The sequence below is a fragment of the Daucus carota genome, chromosome 7 (genome assembly GCF_001625215.2).
Source record: "Daucus carota subsp. sativus chromosome 7, DH1 v3.0, whole genome shotgun sequence".
NCBI lineage: Eukaryota > Viridiplantae > Streptophyta > Magnoliopsida > Apiales > Apiaceae > Daucus > Daucus carota.
The window spans coordinates 30,695,254-30,719,870 of NC_030387.2; the positions used below are offsets into that span (position 1 = coordinate 30,695,254).

Sequence of the window (24,617 nt, forward strand, 5' to 3'; positions counted from 1 at the left end):
ACACAACATATCCTAGAGTCCACCTCAGGCATGGAAATTTTGGTAAATTCTTTTGGCCAGGAACACAACATATTCAGCTCCGCAGTGCATAATAACTTGTTTTTCATGGTGGAGTGCTCAAAGATTTCCGAGTACTTGAGCATAATGAGATCAAGTTAGCATACATGCGCGGATCAACCTCATGGCCCTGCCATAACCCCAAATCTCTGAACCCCTCGGTAGAGTTCACCCTATCATTGCCTGTCCCTTCAACCGGGAGAATCGATTTTATTGACACTATTGGCATTTACTGCAGAATTCTTGACCACATGCTGTTCATGAACCCCCATGTCCACAGTCTGAATGCTCAGAGTTCTGTTCATATATTGAAAACCAACCAACTCCTCAACACCCGAGGCTCCTGTAGCACCGCCATTTGAGCCGTCGCAGAAACGGCTGTTGTTTGAGAAATCATGTTGTTCTGAAAGGAACCGAAAACTTCAGTTATATATCTGTCACTGACATAAAAGTTGGGGATCTTCATATGATAAATCTAGTTTTATTGTTTTAACAAAAAAGAAGAAGCTTGGACTAACTATTAGTGCATATCACATTTCACAGTAACCATATTGTAAAATCAATTTAATTTTGTAAAACAAAAAACTTAAATCAACCATTAGTGCATTTCACATTTCACATTAACCATATGGTATTATGTTACTGAAATTAATGACCACAACTAATTAATTCTGTACTGTAACCAATATATTAATTGTTCAGTTAAATGCAGAGTATTACAGTAGTATTTAAGCTCAATGAGACAAAGCGAACTTGCATATCTGAATACTCATCAAAGTAATTCACTACTTGGGAACAACTCTCCAGTCATGGCTAACTCTTCCTTTTATTTTCTAGGTTTCCTCGTGTGCCTGTTTGTTTGCTCTTCCTGTCAGGCCTCTGTTTCCAATGGGCGGAAACTACAGGCAAGTTCATTAGTCCTTGATTTCATCCTGGTGTTTAAGTTAATTTGTTATAATGCTATAAATACACAATGTTTGACACACTGGTTTATGCATGATGCAGGGGAAGACATGGTGCGTGGCTCAGACAGCAGCCCCGGATGATAAACTTCAAGCATTTTTGATAGCGACTTGTGAAAGGTACAATTGTAAGGCTATAATGCCAGGAGGCCCCTGCTATCAACCCGCGAATATACATAACCATGCTTCTTATGCTCTTGACATCGCTTATAGAGGCACTGGGGTTTGCAATCCTGATGTTGGCACCCCAACCATCACCGATCCTTCTTTCGGTAGCTGCCATTACCCATGACCACTTATTCATGTATAGATCACAGCTAATTGGCCTTATCTATAAATGAAATATATTTCATTTTTTAACATTTACTACTTTGCATTTATAATGAAAAAGTGTGTTCCAATCTAGAGCTCACAACAGAACCTAATACTACTTTAATAGCCTCCCAGACACCTCTACTAAGAATGCCAACTTCTTTCTCGGAGAGACTAATGGGTCAGAGAACACATTAAGGAGAAACAATATTAGACTGAAAAGAGAATCTTACGCATCAAGTTATAGGATGATGTAAATATAAAACATGGGTTTATATTAAAAATTAGCATCCAAAAAATTAAATAATGCAATTTGACGCCACCAGTTTTAAATATCTGAAGTGTCTCTGAGAATCTTTCTCTTTGGTTTTGTGCAATTACGCCTTCTAGAGAAATTCAATGGCAATGGTTGATGGTTCCTGTAGGAAAACAGAGGCGCTGTTTTTCAACACTTGGTATCAGAGCTGATTATGTGGATGCCCATGTTTACAGCAAAGATACTGGATACAACCAAGAGAAAGGATTGAGCAAGTGCTCCATCCTTTCCCTTGTATCCATTATCTTTGTTGTAAAATCCGCTCAGGTACCAAGGGTAGAAAAACAACACCTCTGTTTATGTGTTTATATATCTAATGCTGAACACTATCTATGAGCAAAGCTAATTTTATATATTGAAACAAAGAGAAAAATGACGTTCAGAGTACTGTTAATCTAAAACGTCTTAAGATAATTTATATACTACTAGAACAATGAAGGAGATAACTAAAAACTAGGATCGTCTCCTACTTTACAGGAAACTAATTACCCAACAATCATGTACATAGAGAGATTGTAGGCAATTCTACGCTAATCAATAACTAATCATTTACAAAATATATTCTATATCTAACACTCCCCGCAGTCAAAGCAGGAGGTTTGCCGACGCTGAGACTGTTCCGAAATTCTTCAAACAAGACCCGTGGCAACCCCTTAGTAAAGATATCGGCTATTTGATACCGGGATGGAACATGTAGAACCCGAACTTGCCCACGTGCAACTAGGGATGGGCATCGGGCCCCTTCGGGTCGGGGATTGCTGTACCCGTCCCCGATCTCTGAATCCAAACTCAATCCCCATCCCCGGCCCGATCCCCATCGGGGATTATTTTTTGATCCCCATCCTCGGCCCGATTGGGATTCGGGGATACCCGCGGTGATTCGGGGATTTTTAGTTTAAGCTAAATTTTTTATTTAAATACTTAAATTCATCATTACGATTAGTTTCTAATATGTCTAATTAATACCTAATCATTTTAATAAACAGATCTTCAATGATTTAATTATGACCTTTTTAGTTTTAAGACTTATATTAATAGAAATAAATATTAAAATTTATTTCAATAAATTTAATTATATTAAAGAGGTATATAAACATGTTAATAAATGATTATAATATATATGCATATATTTATATTATATATAATATATAATATAATAATCGGGTCGGGAATCGGGGGAAATCGGGTCGGGGTTCGGGCCGGGGGAATGTGAAAAACCGTACCCGACCCGATCCCCGATTTTTTTTCAAAGTCATCCCCGTTCCCCGACCCGTACCCGAAAAAATCCCCGAATCCCCGCACCATTCGGTGCGGGGATCGGGTCGGGATCGGGCGGGTCAGGATTAATGCCCATCCCTACGTGCAACCTTTTCACGAACAAAGTGAATATCCATCTCTATATGCTTTGTACGTTGGTGTTGAACAGGATTACCCGACAAATAAACAGCACTTGCATTGTCACAATATACCAATGTTGCCTTCTGTACTGGACAATGCAACTCGAGAAGAAGATTACGCAGCCAACATGATTCTGAAACGACCTTGGCCATCCCACGGTACTCGGCCTCGGCACTAGATAAAGACAGCGTGGGCTGTCGCTTTGAGGACCAAGATAATAAGTTGTCCCCGAGAAAAACACAGTAACCAGATGTAGATCTCCTTGTATCAGGACACCCACCCCAATCCGCATCAGTGTAAGAGACCAGAGATGAGACAGATGATGGGTATAAATGCAAGCCCTGGTCTAAAGTACCTTGGACATAGCGAATAATACGTTTGAGAGCAGACATATGATCCGTCCTTGGATCATGCATGTGAAGACAAATTTGTTGGACGGCGTAAGAAATGTCCGGCCGTGTAATGGTAAGGTACTGTAAAGCCCCTGCAAGTCGCCGATAGTGAGCAGGATCATCAACTGGAGTACCAGAAGTGGCACTAACTTTGATTTTGTGTCAACTGGAGTAGCTGATGGTTTACAAGATGCCATGCCAGCACGCTCAACAATTTTCTCAGCATATTTACGTTGAGAGAGAAACAAACCACCCTTGTGGCGAGTGACTGCAATGCCCAAAAAATGATTTAAAGGACCAAGATCCTTCATAGCAAACTCAGAACTGAGACTAGCCATAATAGAATGCCGGAGAGCATGAGAAGAAGCAGTAAGTATAATGTCATCAACATATACCAAAATGTATGCCATATCTGTCCCCTGTTTGTAGATGAATAAGGAGGTGTCACATCGACTATTAGTGAAGCCGAGAGATAAGACATAGTCAATCGTAAACAATCTCAACACGGCCGAAAATTTCAGAATTGTCGTGGTGGTGGCCGAAATACCAAGGGAGGTAATGGCAGGGGCAACAAGGCTAGCCCGCCAGGACAACAACAACAGATGCCATTTTGGGGTTGGGGTCCGTATGCAAATTATGGGTGGTCTCAATGGGCTACTCCACCATGCCCTATGCCTACCCAAGGATGGGCTCGACCTCCCCCTTCTAATAACAAACCTGGTGTAGAGATGACAAACAGCTACAAAATTCAAAATATTTACCATTATATCTATAATAGATAAAAAGTACAGTGGTGGTAGTATACTAGTGCTTTATATTCACCCATGATTAATATGCAGTAGGAAAAGGAGACATATAAAAGAGTTCTAATAAAGATACCTTAGTTTTTGAAGCATATGCAGTGAAGTAATTAATATACTTTACCCATGCATGTTAGCCCTGAAAACCAACAAAATCAGAAAGTTTATCAGCTTCCAATCATTTATAAAACTAAGTCTTCTTTATTTACGGTTTAACAATAATAAAAGGCTATCCATATATAACAACTAAATCCTACTTATAATAAATTTTAATATTATACCAATAGATTATGTTGGGTGCACATCAAGGATATACTACAAGAAAACTGAACATGCTAAAAAATTACATTTTGTTCAGCAGTTTTTAAAATCCTAAATTATATCCTATATTTGAAGAAGCAGCAGTTTTTAAAATCCTAAATTATATCCTAGAGCTTATGAATCTATCAGATTAATATATGCGCGTCCAGGATGTGATTAGTTTAATATTGTGGAAATTAATTTGCTGTCCTGTAATCCTGTGAGTAGTTGAAATGAGAAAAAAACTTATGCATTAATGAAATTTAAGCTGAGTTGCATTTTTTGAGAGAACAATCTGTCCTTTGCGACTCTATATGGGTGATTTTTCATCCGTTGTTAATCAATTCATAACAGCAAAGCTCTGTTTCTATTTTGCAGCAACTGAGGTCACTTCTAGCATCCATATATGTAGCAAGATTGTATTTTTCTTTGATTTTCAGGATCCCGGGAATCACCTTGAATAAATTGTGAGATTCCACTTAGTTTCTCATTAAGATATATAAGAAATAAAATATCCCATTGATTTATGTTGGGATTCTCATTCTTTGTGTATTGTTGCATTTATATATATATATCAAGTATATCGATAGTTTTATTTACAACAATTTATAGCATATCAAACAACAGGTATCTCAAAATATTCTATAATTTTTTGAATTACTGCCTAATGGTCGAGAGAATATCACTTATGCATGTGAAAGGCAAGATAGGGACATATTTAGACTTCACATAGCCATCTCCTGTTTTTCATTTATTATAACTAAGAGGCCGTTTGGCTGAGTTTATGACTTATGGCTTAACGTCATTTATGACTTATGGCTTAACGTCATTTATGACTTAACGTGACTTATTTGATAAGCTAGAAATTTAAAATGTCTGTTTGGTAATTTTGACTTATTAATGGCTTATGGGTTATTAAAAATATAATAATAAAAAAATACCTAAAAATAAAAGTGTTTTAGGAGTAATTTATGACTTATGGGTAATTTTTATTAAAAAAAAAGTTCAAAAAATTTTAAATCACTTGAAAGAGTACCCCAAACTAACTTCTGGCTTTAAGTCAACTTCGGGATTATTTCTGACTTTAAGCCGGCTTTTGCTTAAAGGGGCCGGCTCTAACACATTTTTTCTTCCAATATAGCAATCTTAAACGACCGTTCTTTGTTCTTTGAATCCTCCATACCAGTAATCACTTATGTGGCTCTATTAGAATACACAGAATCATAAGCCGCAATAGTTTTCTTTCACATTATCAAAACTGGCAACCAAAAATTAAACCATATGAAAAGAAGATAAAGAGATAGAGAAAAAATTAATGTGAAAATAGAAGTAAGAATGTGATCCATCCATTAATTTTAATTACCGTTCTACTTCCTAGGGCAATAGTAGATTTTGATTGGATGCCATTTTTAATTTTTGCCTTAGCTTCTTGAATTTTGATTTTTGGTAGATTTTTCAATTTTTTGTGAGTTTTATTTCCCATCAATTTTGACAAGTTTTGATTCACCCTAATTTCAAATTCATTTATAGTCATTTCAAATCTTTTACTTTGGGTGGATTTTTTATATTGGTAGGTTTTGATCCGGCCACATATTTAATTTTTTCATAAATTTTTAGGAATTTTTAAAAAAATTAATCAACAAAGTCAACCAAAAAATATAATGAAATTTTTTTATTTCTTATATTTTATTAGTATCGGTTAGAAATGCCTACATGATATGTGGATTAATATATATATATATATATATATATATATATATATATATATATATATATATATATATTAACAATAAAAAAGGTAGGTGGGTCTTTGAAAACATTAGTCCCAATCATCTCTATATATTGATCATCGGAAGTAATTTTTTTTAATTCAAAATATGTAATTCCAAAATGAATAATAAATTTGATTAGCAAATCAATATCGTTTTAACATCTATATTTAAATCATATAAAAGTCCTCCTATCATAAAATCTTAAAACTTGCATGAATCATTAATAATGTAAAATGATGAATATTGACATAAATTTTAATTAATTATTAAGATACTAATTTAATATTGTGTATTTTCAGAATATTTCACAAAAATTCTAACAAAATATCTTTTATTGTTAGAATTAAAAAAAAATCAATATGAATTATTTCTTCCTATCTAATTCAACGAATCTAACTAAGAGATCATTTGTTTTGGTCAATGAGTAAAATTTTGATCTAGTGATAAATTTAAATGTCCAACAGATGATTTTGTTTGTTAAAATAATTTTTTTAAATGACACAGTTTATTGTTTTTCAAGATTAATTATTATTAGTTCAAAATATTGGGAAAAAAATATCATTACTTATTTTAACATGACACATTATTTGATTAGTTCATATGTCTTTTAGAATATCGGCGCATAATTTTTAGTTATATTAGTTCTTTTATAAATAGTAATCTCATGTTATTTTGATGTAAAATTAATAATCATTTTAATAATCATGTGTAATTTATGAAAAATGATATAGATATTATTAATAAAAAATTATTTAGTTAGTTTTAAATATAGAGTATTCTCATAATGAGGATATTCACATAAGTAAAAATGAGTATAAAAGTATGATCGTTACTACTTGTAATTCTATTACTATTCAATTCAATAATAGTAGTGTGGACAAAAAGAAGTTACCAAACACTTTTTATTCACTTCTGTGGGCTTGTTCACCATTCAACAAATGGGCCCTAAAACAATAAAAATAAAATTATATGAAAATCTCTCATCCAACTTATTCACTCCATTAGACTCGTTTACCCATAAACATATGGGCCTAAATAAAAATCAAATTATTTATAAATCCATCTTCCTGCTGTATAAATTGTCTAGTTTCTAGGGTTACACATATGGCTTTTATCACAGGTTGCGGCGCACCCATTGTTGATGAGTCTCTAGACAAGGAGTTAGAAGAGTCTGATGATAAAGAACCGGAAGACCGGAAAGGTGATATCTATAGATCTATATTCTATATATAAAATTTTGGTGTTGCTTTAAAATTTTTTTTGGGTTAATCTTTTTTTTTTGTTCCTAGAAGGCCTAGCTAAATCGCTATTATGTTTAGGATTTTCTTATCCAAATTTTTAATTAATTTTTTTAGCAAAGTCGGTATCACATTTTTCAGTATATTTATGTTTGTAACTACATGGAAAATGTAACTGTAATATGATCGTTAATTAAGTTCCATTTTTTGTTTGAAAACAATTCAACATAAATGATAGTTTTTGATTTTTGATTATAATTCATTTTACGATGAGTATTGAATTGATAATTTTCTGTTTGTGGACATTATTTCAGATTTTTGGCATGTGGGTTGTTTAGGGTGCATCAAATGGAGGCTGATTCCATCAAATGAAAGTTACGAGGATATAAATGAATACATACCGGAGCAACATATGAAATATTGTGTGTTGTGTTGTTTTTGTAAGTATAATTTAGTCTTAGTAATCTTTTTTCTAAAAAATCAATTTAATGTATTTTTAATCAATGATAAAACTTAATATTGCTACCAATTACATATTAATATAGTTGCTTGCATGATATGATTGGTTTTTGTAGTCATATATACCCCTCATTTTTGTAAATATGAAATTTTTGTGCAGTATTATTTTGAAAGTGAATAATTTAGTAGTTGTGCACCTTCATAAATGGATAGTCGATTTTGATTTCATAAATCTTCTTATTAATCCCAATTATAGTAGATGCCATGTATTTTAAGGACAAATACCATTTGATTGTAACTAGGTCACATTTCATGTACTCTTGCTTAGCTTTATTTTTTTATTGGTGGCTTGTGACTGATCTTTTTCTATTTGTGTTCGTAGGGTGGCTAGCAAGCTGGACGGAAGACGAGGATTTCGAAAAGAAAGAGGAAATCAAAATTTTAGTAATGGTAAAATCTTGAATCTACTTATTGTCATTTTCTACATATATAAAATCTAGGAAATTTTTCTTCAATGATCAGCTCACAATTTATTGTGGCACACATTGAATTTTCTCTCTAAAATTCCCACATCAAGTATATCTAATATCTTCAAATAAATTTATGATGGATATTTTTAGCATAACTCACCTATCATATTCTTTTGTGTTCAGGTAACATCTATAAATGAAATACTTGAAACAAATAATGAAGAAAATGCTCCAAAGAGGATTATTTTAAGGTAATGTTATCTTACTTTTATATAATGAAATTATTCCATGTTAATTGATATACATTGTTAGGTAAAGAACTTGAAAAATCATATAAAGAGAATTTTTTGAATATATTTTTTTACTTGCTTACATTTGATGGGGTTAGTGAGTATTAAAAAGCAAGAGGAAAATTTTATGTATGAGTAAGGCGAAAAGCTTGAAGCTAGATACCATCATATTCAGGTATTATTTGATGGTTGTTAGTGTCAAACCCAAGTACAACTAGCTAATATGATAAGTAGTCAATAAACTCTAGGAACCAATCTGAAAGATTTAAATCTCCGCCTAGACACTCTTATGACCCCAGTTTACCGAGAAAACACTCTCGAGAAGCAGAGCTGCCAAGGAAACAATCCCAAGATCCAGGGCCACGAAGGCCACCTTGCAGACCAGAGTCTGACCACGACCATCAAAAAGAACAACCCCACCATGAACCCCCCCACCATCAAGAAGACCGTGACGCCCACAAATCGGAGTCATTATCCACCACACCCCGATGCGTCAAGCTGAACCACTACTAAAACTCAGCTGTACCAGTGTCAAAGACGAGAAGAGTTGCCCTGAGCATGAGGTAGCACGCAAGAAGCTAAAAACCGTGACCTCCTCTTCTGCAGCTCTCTCAGATGATCACGAAGAAGATCATCATAAAAACCGGGCAGCAAAGGCGGCACCAAAGAATATCATTAGCAGCACCAGTGGTGATCATGTAGAAAAATGCTACCAGTACAATGCTGAGGATGATGAGTCAAGTGAAGATGAAGAAGATGATCGCCACTTCAACACGCGGCCATCAAGGTATGTCGCGGTAGAGGAGGAAAGACATTTTAGCAGACGATCAAAACGAAGAGAAAAGGGCAGTCATGGCAGCCGTAGTCACAAGAGAAGAGTTTTTATTTTGAAGTTTGAAACTCCTTGCCACGTGAAGAGTTATTACTTGCTAGAATTGATATCTTTCACTATGCGCGGGCCAAGGCCTTATTTCTAGTTGAGTGTGGAAACAACAAAGAAACACCGTAGAGTGCGCTAAAAAATGATGTGATATTGAGTATTTGAGTGTTACCTTTTCTTTTACCTTTATTACATTGCAAATTTCATCTATATTAGATTTTTAAAAAGTAGACCAAACGTAGGAGTGTTGTGGACCATGTTGTACGTTACGGGAGAATATCATATGCACAGGTACTAAGAGATTGTAATACTTCAGAATATTTTTTTCGTTTCTTTTTCTAATTGTCGGATTGGATCCTTTTTGGTATTTAATTTCAGAATGAACTATTCAAATTATTTCATTTTTGATGATGAGTAATGTTCATTTCTCTAACTTGCATCTTATTTTAGGAAATAGCTCCTACATTTATATAATTCACAGATTATATAATGTAGTGTACATTTACATAATGTAGGAGCTATTCCCTACATTTACACAGATATGAGGCGATATCAGAAGAGCACGAGAGGCTCAAAAAATATGTGTCAATATGAGAGTTTGAAACTCCTTGCCACATGAAGAGTTATTATTTGCGGGAATTAATATACTATGCAGGCCAAGGCCTTATTTCCCTAGTTGAGTGTGGAAACAACAAAGAAACACGGTAGAGTGCGCTAAAAAAAAGGTGTGATATTGAGTACTTGAGTTTTACCTTTATTACATTGCAAATTTCATCTATATTAGAGTTATGTTTCTATTGTAGCCTTACTGGTTTATTTCTTGTTGAGTCAGGAACAATGATTGGCACCGGTTACTTTGCTTGTGCATGGACTCCAAGATGGCACCAAATTGTTTTGGATGTCATACCATTAGGCAAGGGACTTTGGTCCACATTTGAAGTTCAAAGGTACTTCTTTGAACATCCATGCGAGGAATGGGAAGGAGTCGCAGAAACCAATTAGACAATTGTACAATGGTGGTTACTCATATATATGGACTTCAAGCAAGACCAAGGGAATGGTGGTTACACGTGTATGAACTTCTACAAGACCAAGGGAGAAGGACCTAGGCAAGGTTTAAAACTAGTTTATGCTTTATACCATTTGTTAGTAGTCAAGTGTGTTAGTACAACAGTTCTATCAGGCATCGCGTTGAAAAAATAAGCTAAATTTTCAGATTTGGGAACTTAAAGAATCTCATGGTTTTATCAAGAAGAGAAATTAGGGAGAATGGTGCATTCTACAATTGTAGTTGGTTTGTTGACCAGGGTAAAGAAGCTGTTGTTACTTTGGAAAAACATATTACTCAAAATGTAGGTGGACAAGTTCAATTCTAATTAAAGTATTTGTTGTTGAATAAAAAAAAAGTCTAATTATTTATCTTGGTGATATTCAGTTTGCAAGTTTTTTTCCAAATATTTTTTTACAGGTATATTCTCTTTCGGGTGCATGGTTACAAAGTCCATCTAGATTTTTACCTTTTAACTTGAAAAGGAAAACTTAGTTAGAAGATTTCATGTAATAAAACTTATAAGTTATAAAAAAAAAACGTTGTTATATTATAAACTAAAGCATAACAAGACAACGGAATTAGTCGTCTTTTTATTAATGATAAAAATCATTTACCCACTTTTGTTTTTTCTAAATTCTTCTCGAGTTCATTTGTATTTATTAAAGATCATGATATTCTTGTCCATATGACACACAAAAATAAAGAAACACACCATTTGACAAGATTATTGCATGACAATAGAGGTAGCCAAATGAAAAAAAATAATTGACTGATTATTTACTTATTTAGAAGCTAAACAATCAAAAAGTTATATGTTAAATTAGTTGTGCTATTTGTTTTGTGACACTGGAGCTTACATGTGTAAAGAAAGTAAATCAAAGTGAGAGTGTGTGGAGCAGTGTAGTAAAGTAGGAACACTCCAAGGATGGTAGCAGAAGGGTTATTGTGAGAGACGATGAAATGAAAGTAGTCGTTAGAGGCCATTCTTTAAAACATTTTGAATTTGGTTGGGCGCAGAAGTTATTAAAAATTTCACTATTCCTTATTGTTGTTGTTGAGCTATTTTTGCTTTTTTAAATATCAGTTATATATTCTTTCATGTTCAGCTAACATCTATTAGTGAAGTACTTGAAGCAAATAATGAAGAAAATGCTCCAAAAATAGACACAATATATATATATTTCAAGGTAATATTATTTTACTTTTATATAATGAAATTATTCTATATTAATTGATTATGGAATTTGTGTTAAGGGTTGATACGGTTATGTTCTTAGAAATTTGTTGGCTTATACACATTGTTAGGTACAGAACTCTCGAGAAGCAGAGCTGCCAAGGAAACAATCCCAAGATCCAGGCCACGAAGGCCACCTTGCAGACCAGAGAGTCTGACCGCGACCATAAAAAAGAACAACCCCGCCACCGCCATGAAGCCCACCACCATCAAAAAGACCGTGACGCCCACAAATCGGAGTCACTATCACGAGCAGCACCAGTGGTCCATAGTCACAAGTAGAGACGAGAGAGGAGGGTGGCGCGTGCCAAACGTAGGAGTGTCGTGGACCATGTTGTACATTACAGGAGAATATCATATGCACGGGTGCTAAGAGATCGTAATACTTCGGAATATTTTTTTTCGTTTCTTTTTCTAATTGTTGGATTGGATCCTTTTCGGCATTTAACTTCAGAATGAACTATTCAAATTATTTCATTTTTGATGATGAGTAATGTTCATTTCTCTAACTTGCATCTTATTTTATGGAATAGCTCCTACATTTATATAATTCACAAATTATATAATGTAGTGTACATTTACGAAATGTAGGAGCTATTCCCTACATTTACACAGATTTGAGGCCATATAAGAAGAGTACGAGAGGCTCAAAAAATATGTGTTAATATGAGAGTTTAAAACTCCTTGCCAGGTGAAGAGTTATTATTTGCGGGAATTGATATTTTTCCCTATGCAGGCCAAGGCCTTATTTCCTTAGTTGAGTGTGGAAACAACAAAGAAACACTGTAGGCTGCGCTAAAAAAAGGTGTGAATATTGAGTATTTGAGTGTTACCTTTTCTTTTACCTTTATTGCATTGCAAATTTCATCTATATTAGATTTTTAAAAATGTTTGTTATTAGAGTTATGTTTAGCCTTACTGGTTTATTTCTTGTTGAGTCAGGAACAATGATTGGCACCGGTTACTTTGCTTGTGCGTGGACTCCAAGATGGCACCAAATTGACTTATTGTGTTAAAGGAGAGGTTGTGTCTCATTTCAGTTACATTTTATATATGATGCTTGGATGGTTAATCATTAATTTTTGTAACTGAGTTTAGGTTGCAGGATATACTTAATGGCTACAAGCAGGGGAATGGTGTAGACTGTAGCAGCTCGCGAGTTGCGTCCTAAGCTGTCAGGTGATGTTGACCCAGATATTCGGCTGGATGGCAGCAGGTTATGGGCAATTGAAAGGCCTATCATTGCTCAAGCCCCTTTTAGGTGGGAGCCGCTTCTAAGAATTATGGGTTTTGAATGTCTGTACCATTAGGCAAGAGACTTTGGTCCATATTTGAAGTTCAAAGGTACTTCTTTGAATTAACATCCATACGAGGAGTGGGAAGGAGTGGCAGCAACCAAGTGGACAATTGTACAATGGTGGTTACTCATATATATTGACTTCTAGCAAGACAAAGGGAGAAGGACGAGCCAAGGTTTAAAACTGGTTTATGCTTTATACCATCTGTTAATAGTCAAGTGTGTTAGTACAACAGTTCTATCAGGCCTCGTGTTGAAAAACCAAGCTAATTTTTCAGATTTGTGAACTAAAAGAATCTCATGGTTTTACCAAGAAGAAAATTTAAGGAGAATGGTGCATTTTACAATTGTAGTTGGTTTGTTGACGAGGGTACAGCTGTTGTTACTTTGGAAATATATATCACTCAAAATGTAGGTGGATAAGTTCAATTCTAATTGCAGTATTTGTTGTTGAATAAGAAAAATGTCTAATTATTTATCTTTTTAGGTGGTGATATTCACTTTGCAAGTTTTTTTCCAAATATTTTTTTTACTTGTATATTCTCTTTCAGATATGTATGGTTACAAAGTCCATCTAGATTTTTACTTTTTGACTTGAAAATGAAAACTTAGTTGGAAAATTTCATGTAAGAAAACTTATAAGTTATAAAAAAATATTGTTATATAAAATAAAGCGTCTAAAAACAACGGAATTAGATGTCTTTTTATTAATGATAAAAATCATTAACCCACTTTTATTTATTCTAAATTCTTCTCATTTAATTGAGATCATTTGTATTTATTAAAAATCATGATCTTGTGGGTATGGCACAGAAAAATAGAGAAACACCCCATTTGACAAGATTATTGTATGATAATAGAGGTAGCCAAATAAAGATAAAAAAATAATCGACTGATTATTTACCTACTTAGAAGCTAAACAGTCAAAAAGTTATATGTTAAGTTGATTGTGCTATTGTTTTTGTGACACTGGTGCTTACCATGTGTAAAGAAAGTAAATCAAGTGAGACAGTGTGGAGCAGTGGAGTAGAGTGAAAACACTTCAAGGATGGTAGCAGAAGGGTTATTGTGAGAGACGATGAAAGTAGTCGCTAGAGGCCATTCTTTAAAACATTTTGAATTTTGTTGGGCAGAAGTTATTAAAAATTTCACTATTCCTGGTTGTTGTTGTTAGCTATTTTTTATTTTTTAAATATCAGTTATTGTAAAATGCCAGTGGTTGAATACTTCTCTTCATGAATAATACATAAATTTTAGTGCATTTTATTGCCATTCATGTCCACATTTAGTATTAAACAATCAATCTTTTCTACTTGAAATCTTGTTCTTTTTTATAAGATAGTTTTACTGAGGCGGGTAATTGGACTCCAAGAAAAGCAAAGAAAACGACGACTTCCATGATTTGAGGTGCATGGCTTCCATTTATTATAATCATTATATTGAATTGTGAAACACGACTAAAGCGTAACTGTGATACCACCTTCAAGGCTTACTGTGACCTACTGTAAATCAAGTAGAAGGTCTTGGTATTAGCTGAAAATTTTAAAGCTCGAACTGTCAAGGGCTTGGAAACCCTTGGACAGTCAATGCTCTCAGGGAGTGGGTGCTGGAGGGGAAGGCCAGATATAACTTCTTTGTCGAGACAATGACTAATGTATATAGATCGGAACATGTACAAATATTTGTAGTTTTGTTAAAGGGTTTGTTTAAGTAGTGCAATTTTAGTGTATTGAGATTGCATACTCTTTTTAACAACTAGTAATGTTTCAAATCCAAATCGATGAGTATCCACATAAATTTTAGTTAATTTTAAAATTTTCGTTAAATGTCATTTGATATCAAAATATTATTAAAAATCTTAACCAAATATCTTTGATTTTTAATATCCTAAAAAAATTCAATACAATCTGCACACCAAATACGATGAGTAGTCTAGCCAAGAAAAGAAAAGTATATATTTGAAAAATCTAATAGAAAAATTTGTCTACCAAATTCAATGAATCTAGCTTAGAAAACAGAAAAGACGATTAAAGATGTCATAAGACTTTACTTGAAACCCCTGAGCAAGTTCAATAAATCTATCTCAGAAAACAAAAGTATATGTTTTTAAGAAATACAATAAAACATGTTTACCAAATTTAATGGATCTTGCTAAGAAATGAAATACAAATGAAGATGCCAGTGCCACATGGTCATGATTAAAACCCCGTGGTCGCTGCTGTATATCATCCCTACATACATTCATGTATAGCTACAGCTTTATAAACATGGTGTTAGGTTGCTGCACAGCCAACGCTAATAAAAGCTCAGGACGCCGAGTTCGAAGATCACAATAAAGAACCACTAGACTGGAAAGGTGATATGTATATACATCTCTATAATATTATATCTTCTAGTTTGTTATGTAATTATTCCCTTTGACGGTTCAGTGTGCAAAATGTTTCAAATGGAGACTGATGCCGTCATAGGAAAAAATACATCCTAACTAACCATCATAAAAACTTTTCACTAAATATCATAAAAACTGGTATGTTTTATGATCGAAGGTGTACTACTACAAGTTACTGAACTTTTAACTAAATATTATTTTCTTACTTTTTTCATTTCACATTATACTAGAAATCTACTATAAAGTTCGTTAAGAAATTGAGATTGACCTTTTGGTGCCCACTTTCCAGAATATTAATTGTCCCAGCCTTGAGTGCAACAGCCAAGGTAAAAAAGTATCAAACAAGATTGTAATCAGGACTTCTCCGCTAACTAACCATCGTTTCCATAAGCACTTGAACTGTCCCATGTCGGCTGAGAATACTCTGTCACGAAATAAAGGTCTTTCGCCCCTGAAGGTGGGACTCTCAACTCCTTCACTAAAGCCTGGTTTTTCTGCTTATAAAAACAGGTATCAGTTAGACCGGGAACATGATACTGGACCCCCTCAATTCAAAACTCACACTAATTAAATTCTTGGATTACTGATCCAGGGCTGATGATCTGTAGTGCTCTGTGAAATCCATCCCCAGGTTCTGCAGAAACTGAACTCACTTCTGTTAGATGTCAAACTCTCTGGAAGGTAAATAATATCAGCAAATCTTGAAAACAGATGTAGTAGCATGAAAGGCAGAAAAATAAAAGACGCAGCAGTGAAGTCGAAGCCGGTGGACAACTCTAAAGGATTTTTATTTAGTCCATGTTATTAACTATAACAGCTTGCTTTGTGTAAACTCAAAATCAAGACTACGTGCATGCATGAACCAGCTTGGATTCCTTAAAACAAGGTAGGCTACACACGGCTTGAATAAATGGAAGGTTGAAAAATAAAGATAAGGAGAGCAGCTGCATAAATGTGTATTCAATATATATCCTAAAATTATGGTGGGCTGTAGAAATATGAAGCAGGTTTATTAATTGTAAACATACATAAGTGAATAGGTGTGCAGGTGTTAGACAGGCTTATTATGTTACTGCATGCATGCATAGTAAGATATACAAGTTTGTAAAACACAGAAGTGATGAGAAGAGCTGAAGCTCTTTGCATGCTGTAGTGTGAATTTGTTATAAATTAGAATAAGCCGTAGCTTTATCCACTAAGAAAAAGTGTGACGTTGAGTTTATTTTCTTGTTAAATCATTACTATACTATTTATATATTTAGTGGGTGAAGCTTATCACATTTCCAACAACTTCTAGCTCATGTAGCAGATTGTATTTTTCCTTTATTTTCAGGACCCAGGAATCACCTTGAATAAATTGTGAGATTCTACTTAGTTTCTCATCAAACTAACAAATAAAATATCCCATTAATTTAAAGCATATTAGACAACAGGTATCTCAAAATATTCTATAATTTGTGAGAATTGATGCCTAATGGTCCAGAGAATAACTTATGCATGTGAAAGGCAAGATAGGGACATATTTAGACTTCATATAGCCATCTCTTGTTTTTCATTTATTCCAACTAACACATTTTTTCTTTCAGTATAGTAATCTTCAATGACTGTTCTTTGTTCTTTGAAGCAATATTTTTCTTTCACCTTATGAAACGGGAAACCAAAAACTGAACCCTATGAAAAGAAGATAAAGATATAGAGAAAAAATAATGTGAAAATAGAAGTAAGAATGTGACCCATTTATAAATTTTAATTACGGTCCTATTCCTAGGGCATGACGCCTATTTTAATTTTCAGTGTAGCAGTCATTTTTGAATTTTGAATTTTTAGTGGATTTTTCAATTTTTTATGAGTTTTATTTCCTAACAATTTCGGCAAGATTTGATTCACCCTAATATTGGACTAATTTATAATCATTTCAAATCTTTTACTTTGGACGGATATTTGATATTGGTAAGTTTTGATCGGGCCACATATTTAATTTTTTCATATAATTTTAAGGAATATGTAAACAAAATATAGTCAACATAGTCAACCAAAAAATATAATGAAATTATTTGATTTCTTATATTTTATTAATATCGGTAAACTAACAATAAAAAAAAGTAGGTGGGTCTATAGAAACATTAGTCCTAATCACCTCTATATATGCTTAGATCATGAGAAATAATTTTTTTAATTCAAAATATGTAAACTCAAAATGATAATAAATTTGAGTAGCAAATCAAAATGAATTTAACACTTATATTTAAAATCATATAAAAGTTCTCGTATCGTAAAATCTTAACTTGCAAGAATTTTTAATAATGTAAAATGATGAATATTGACATAAATTTTTATTAATTATTAAGATACTAATCTGATATTGTATAATTTCGGAATATTTGATAAAAATCCCAATAAAATATCTTTTTTTTTAGAATTTTAAAAAATTCAATATGATTTATATGCTTCATATCTAATTTAATGAATTTCACTATGCAGAAGCAGACCCTGTGTTGGGCCATCTGGAGGGCTCGCAAGGATCTAGTTTGGAATCAGAAATTCTCATCTGTTAACAAGATAGTAGCAGCAGCGAAACACAGGCTTACACAATTTACAATCGCCCTGAGCAGGTCTTCTAGCATTCTTCTTGAACCACAGGCTAATAGAGATGGAGTTACTAGCTTCCTGGGTAAAGCCCCAACCAAACACAGTTAAGGTGTCCGTTGATGCAACTATTTTTGAAGATAGGTCTGAAGTTGGTTTCGGAATGGACGCTAGAGATTCAGATGGAAGATTGATAGAAACAAAAGTCTTAACGAAGTCGGAGTGCATTATGAAGAAACCAGAACAGGCTCTATATTGTATGCAGACGTGAAAGACAAAGAACAAACAAGAAGAAATGGTTAGGAGTTACCCTCGAGTCTGATTGCTTGGTTGTGGTTCAAACCATCAGGTCAGCAACTCCAATGCGGTCTCATTTTGGAGTGATTAATTAGGAATGTCGAAGTTTTATGCAGTGTCATGTTCAATTGTTATTTGTCAAGTGTTCTACAAAATATGGTTGCTCATCAGCTTGCTTAGGGAATTGTATTTATACCTAGTCGTAGTTTTGATAGGTCGTCTGTTACTATCAATATTCAAGCTTGTATTGAGATGGAGTTGAGTTAAATAAAATCTCTAGCTTTTCGTCAAAAAAAACAACAACTAAGAAGTCGTTTGTTTTGGTGAGTAAAATTTTGATGGAGTGATAAATCTAAATATTCAACCGATGATTTTGTTTGTTAAAATAATTTTTTTTAATGACACAATTTATTGTTTTTCAAGATTAATTATTATAAATTCAAAATTTTGGAAAAAAATATCATTACTTATTCTAATAACACACATTATTTGATTAGTTTATATGTATTTTGCATAATTTTTTGTTATATTAGTTCATTTTTAAATAATAATCTCATGTTATTTTGATGTAAAATTCACAATCATTTTAATTTTAATAACATGTAAATTATGAAAAATGATATAGATATTATTAACAAAAATTATCTAGTTAATCATAAATATAAATAATTCTCATAATGAGGATATTCATTTATGTAAAAAAGTGTATAAAAATATGATTGTTACTGCTTGTAATTCTATTACCATTCACTTCAAGAAAAGTAGCGTGGACAAAAAAAAATGTTACCAAACACTTTTTTATTCACCTCGCTGGGCTTGTTCACTCTTAAACATATGGGCCCTAAAAATATAAAAAACAAACTATCTCTCTTCCAACTTGTTCTTCAATGGGCTCATTTACCCTTGAACAAATGGGCCTAAATAAAAAGCAAACTATATATAAATCCCTCTTCCTGTCGTCTAGGGTTATATATATACTTATGGCTTTTATCAGAGGTTTCGGCTGCGGCGTCTCCATTATTGATGAATCTCTGGACAACGAGTTGGGAGAGTCTCAGAATAAAGAACCAGAGGACCGCAAAGGTGATACCTATATACATTTCTATAAAATTTTCTCATTGCTTTTGATTATTATTTTTTTGGTGAATCTTTTTTTGGGCTGGAAGACCTGGATTTAGTGTTACTGTTATGTTTAGGATTTCTTATGTTGATTCCAAACACTTAATTAATTTTTTAGCAAAGTTTATATTCCATTTTTCTGTATATGTTTGTATCTGAAAATGTAATTGTAATATGATTGTTAAGTTGCATTTGTGATTTGTAAATATTCACCATGAAGGACAGTAGTTTTTTGATTTTTAAGTAATTTACTTTATGATGAGTATTGAATTGATAATTTTCTCTCTGTAGACGTTATTTCAGATTTTTGGGGCGGGGGTTGTTCTTCGTGTATCAAATAGAGGCTGATTCCATCAAATAAAAATTACAAGAATATAAGTGAAAACATACCATAGCAATATATGAAATATTGTGTGTTGTGTTAGTGTTGTAAGTATAATTTAGTCTTATTCATCTTTTTCAAAAAAAGTTAGATTTATATTTTGCTAATTCAGAACTAAAAGCTTAATATGGCCTACTATGTTGGGATTTAATCTAAAACTTGTTTTTAGGTGATAATATTTGTAATATGTTTTATTTATTTGTGTTACTGCTGAATCACGTAACCCACGCTAATAGCAGGTAAAATAGGTTATTTGTTTGTTTGAGTAATATTTGGAGGAGTTTTGGATAAGTGGGAGTGTTAGAGTATTTGTAGGGAGTAGTTGCATGATTTTAGCTGACTTACTAGTTGGCTTATCCTTTAAATATTTGTATGTACTCAGTTGTAATGTACAGGAGTACGAAGAAATAATAGTACGCTTAGGCTTTGTTTTCTCTGTTTAAAAACAGACTTGTTCTTGGCTTTAAGAATATGAGTTTTTATTGTTTACACTTAGTTTGATAATCTACACTTGGTATCAGAGCTAGGTTCATCTGGTGGTGATGTAAGCTCACATGAAGGTCGTGAGGGTAACGGGTTCATGCAGCCTCAGTACGGTGGTGCCAATCATCGGTATGGCGGTCCTGCTCGGCTGGTGCTTATGGAAGTGGTCTAGCAGGTGCGTCAAGGAATGCATATGGTTCACACACATCTTCTGGTCATAAGTGATCCTGATGGGGCACCTGTTTCAGTGCCTAGAGGTCAATCTGCTAGTGGAGTTGTTGCCTGTGGGAATCAAGGTTATTACTATGGTGCACAGAGCAGAATTATACAATGTGCCAGACGGGCAAAACAAAATAGCCATACGGGCGGAAAAGATTAATTATGGGGACAAAACGTTGGTTTTGATAGAGTGTGCCAACTGTTCCATGAAATACAGGAGAGATCATCATGTGCAGTATGGGATGCATATGGAGTTCTTTCTTTAGTGTAAGTGTCATATGGGCGTGCCAGACGGGCACAGAAGTAATAGCCATACGGGCTCAGAAGAATAGCCATACGGGCTCAGTATAAAAGCCATACGGTCTTGTGAAGAATAGCCATACGGGCTCAGAAGAATAGCCATACGGGATCAGTATAAAAGCCATACGGGCTTGTGAAGAATAGTCATACGGCCTCAGAAGAATAGCCATACGGGCTCGGTTTAAAAGCCATGCGGGCGGATGAAGGAGTTGCCAGAAGGGCAAGGTAATGTTATTGATCGAGTGGGATAGTGACCACACAAGTTTCAGATTAAGGGAGAGATTGTTGGGATTTAATCTAAAACTTGTTTTTAGGTGATAATATTTGTAATATGTTTTATTTATTTGTGTTACTGCTGAATCACGTAACCCACGCTAATAGCAGGTAAAATAGGTTATTTGTTTGTTTGAGTAATATTTGGAGGAGTTTTGGATAAGTGGGAGTGTTAGAGTATGGGCGTGCCAGACGGGCACAGAAGTAATAGCCATACGGGCTCAGAAGAATAGCCATACGGGCTCAGTATAAAAGCCATACGGTCTTGTGAAGAATAGCCATACGGGCTCAGAAGAATAGCCATACGGGATCAGTATAAAAGCCATACGGGCTTGTGAAGAATAGTCATACGGCCTCAGAAGAATAGCCATACGGGCTCGGTTTAAAAGCCATGCGGGCGGATGAAGGAGTTGCCAGAAGGGCAAGGTAATGTTATTGATCGAGTGGGATAGTGACCACACAAGTTTCAGATTAAGGGAGAGATTGTTGGGATTTAATCTAAAACTTGTTTTTAGGTGATAATATTTGTAATATGTTTTATTTATTTGTGTTACTGCTGAATCACGTAACCCACGCTAATAGCAGGTAAAATAGGTTATTTGTTTGTTTGAGTAATATTTGGAGGAGTTTTGGATAAGTGGGAGTGTTAGAGTATTTGTAGGGAGTAGTTGCATGATTTTAGCTGACTTACTAGTTGGCTTATCCTTTAAATATTTGTATGTACTCAGTTGTAATGTACAGGAGTACGAAGAAATAATAGTACGCTTAGGCTTTGTTTTCTCTGTTTAAAAACAGACTTGTTCTTGGCTTTAAGAATATGAGTTTTTATTGTTTACACTTAGTTTGATAATCTACATACTAACTATATGTTAATATATATAGTTGCTTACATGATATGATTGATTTTTGTTGCCATGTCTACTCTCCTTTTGTAAAATATAAATTTTGTGTGCAGTTTTATTTTGCGAGTATAATTAATTGTCTTTTTGTGTATGTACCCTTCAAAGCATAAATGGATAGTCGATTATTTAATAAGTTCGATTTCATAGACTTTCTTATTAGTCCCAATTATAATAGATACTATATATTTTACGGGCAAGTACTATTATTTGCTTTGGATTGTAACTAGGTCACATTTCATGTACTTGCTCAGCTTTATTTTATTTTATTTGTGACTTGTGAATGATTTTTTCTATTTATATTGGCTAGGGTGGATAACAAGTGGCAGGGAAGACGAGGATTTCACAAAGAAAGAGGAAATGAAAATGTTGCTAATGGTAAAATCTTGAATCTACGTAGAATCTTGGAAACATATCTCCAATGATGAGCTTACAATTTTATTGTGACAAACATTGAATTTTCTCTCTATAATTCCCATATTGAATATATCTAATATCTTCAAAATGATTTATGATAGATTTTTTTAATGTAACTCCCCTATCATATTCTTTCATGTTCAGCTAACACCTATCAATGAAGTACTTCAAGCAAATAATGAAGAAAATGCTCCAAAAAAGATTGAGAATCAGATGTCCACGATATATATTTTAAGGTAATATTATTTTACTTTTATATAATGAAATTATTTCATGTTAATTGATTATTGAATTTATGTTAAGGGTTGATATGGTTATGTCCTTAAAAATTTGTTGGCTTGTACCTATTGCAAGGTACAGAACTTGCAAATCATGTAAAGAAATTTTTTTGATTATATCTTTTTTTCCTCGCTTACATTTGATGGGATCAGGGAGTATATATTAAAAAGAAAGAAGAAAATTTAATGTATGAGTAAGGCGAAAACCTTGAAGCTAGACATCATCATATTCTGGTGTTATTTGATTGTTTGTGGTGTCAAATCCAAGTATCAAAACTAAATAATATAATAAATAGTCAATAAACTCCATTAGGCCTTTTAGGTGGCTTAAATATAAGTTCTGGCTGTTGACAACTCATGAACATGAAGTATTACTATCGATAGTTGGGTAGGAATTAATGTATGTTAAAAGGAATTGGTAATACCAACGAAAATTTAAATTTGAACATTCGAGCAATAATGCAAATTAAAACCTCCTGTAGTTTACATTAATTTGGATTGCACTTAAGTTGAGTTATAATGCATGCGCGACCTATAGTTTCTCTTTCTTTGTTTGTCTATAATCAACACATGGATAGTTGGGTAGTTTCTTGTAGTTTACTATAGATACTTGGGTAAAAGTGCATGTCTTCTTTCTTTGTTTTCTCCTGTAGTTTTTGCAACATGTTCATTCACTATATGCTGCAATTGACCGCCCTTCTCTGTGCAGGCCAGGGTCTTTGGTAGTCTACAATCCTCCTCCTCCGCCACCGCCTCCACCATTCAGATCTGGTCGTATTGACAAGGTCCTCTTTCCATTTCCCTACTCATTTAACTTCTCTAATCATGTTTTCAATATTCCGGCTCAATCGAAGTTCAGTCTGAGTTAGGCTCTTATTGGTTCGGCCACTTGTGTTTATGTGCACCTGCGTCACAATTTAGCTTACTATCTCTTATGATTGGTTTGATTTGGATTGTGAGTGGGGTTATATCTGTGTGTGTATGTTTTAACTAGAAAACTTCATGCGAAAAATGATAAGAAGGCCTTTTGAGATTCAAAAGTCTATACCTAATAAAATTAGGTACATGGTCCTGGAGCTGACTTAGACACCTTGTGTGTTGGGCCTTATAATGTGAGACTAGAGGTACGTGAAATATAAATTTCTTTAAGTAGTGTATAAATATGGAAAGTACCTGAACATCGTGTTAAATTAATTTGGTTGTTTGCGTTCTTTTCTCTACAGGAATGTTTTTCCTCCTTGCATAAAATTTTGGCTAAAATGGATGAAGTTACAAATCTGCAAACTATTATGGATTCTTATGTCCCTGTAATGAAATTCAAGTTGCAAGGAATATTGATTGATCTCGTTTATGCTCCTATATATCTTCGGGTTTTTCCAAATGTAAGTGTCAGGACAACCTTTTAATCTAAACTTATTTTCGTAGTTTATTGGTGTATCTAGTGACAAAAAATAATATAATCTATCATTTAAATCATTAACTCTTATTCTAATGAAGACTATGTGATTTGCCCTTCATTTGGTGTCTCAAGAGTAGCACTGAACAATGAGCCTTGTAATAAGTCAAGTCGATCTATCTTTAGTACTCATGCAAAAGGCCTTCTTAATTACACTTTAGTGCTAGAAAAGAGTTTGCATCTTTGTAAGCAAGTGATCCCAATTAATGTCATATATATATACTGTTGATTCAGCTAACATGTTTGTATAGATGACGAATAGATAATCAAATTGTTATGCCACATATGATT

At 33.7% G+C, this 24,617-nt stretch overlaps 2 protein-coding genes across 2 annotated transcripts; both read left to right on the forward strand.

Moving 5' to 3' along the window:
* Positions 1-30: 30 nt before the first annotated feature.
* Positions 31-1,311, forward strand: LOC108195939 (glucan endo-1,3-beta-glucosidase 1-like). The gene is made up of 3 exons (XM_017362960.2): positions 31-154; positions 895-962; positions 1,063-1,311. The coding sequence occupies exons 1-3, from the start codon at positions 31-33 to the stop codon at positions 1,309-1,311; spliced, it is 441 nt and encodes a 146-aa protein (XP_017218449.2).
* A 20,366-nt stretch (positions 1,312-21,677) lies between these two features.
* On the forward strand, positions 21,678-24,276 carry LOC108194907 (uncharacterized). Its single transcript, XM_064082054.1, has 6 exons — positions 21,678-21,702; positions 22,486-22,553; positions 22,737-22,828; positions 23,580-23,655; positions 23,932-23,994; positions 24,094-24,276. The coding sequence occupies exons 1-6, from the start codon at positions 21,678-21,680 to the stop codon at positions 24,274-24,276; spliced, it is 507 nt and encodes a 168-aa protein (XP_063938124.1).
* Positions 24,277-24,617: the final 341 nt, after the last annotated feature.

Coding starts and splice junctions, on each gene's coding strand:
- LOC108195939 (XM_017362960.2), top strand. CDS start 31: ATGGAAATTTTGGTAAATTCTTTTGGCCAGGAACACAACATATTCAGC. Junction 155..894: donor CTTGAGCATAATGAGATCAA/GTTAGCATACAT, acceptor TTTATTTTCTAG/GTTTCCTCGTGTGCCTGTTT. Junction 963..1,062: donor CCAATGGGCGGAAACTACAG/GCAAGTTCATTA, acceptor TGCATGATGCAG/GGGAAGACATGGTGCGTGGC.
- LOC108194907 (XM_064082054.1), top strand. CDS start 21,678: ATGAAGGAGTTGCCAGAAGGGCAAG. Junction 22,829..23,579: donor TCCACGATATATATTTTAAG/GTAATATTATTT, acceptor TTCTCTGTGCAG/GCCAGGGTCTTTGGTAGTCT. Junction 23,656..23,931: donor GATCTGGTCGTATTGACAAG/GTCCTCTTTCCA, acceptor TAATAAAATTAG/GTACATGGTCCTGGAGCTGA.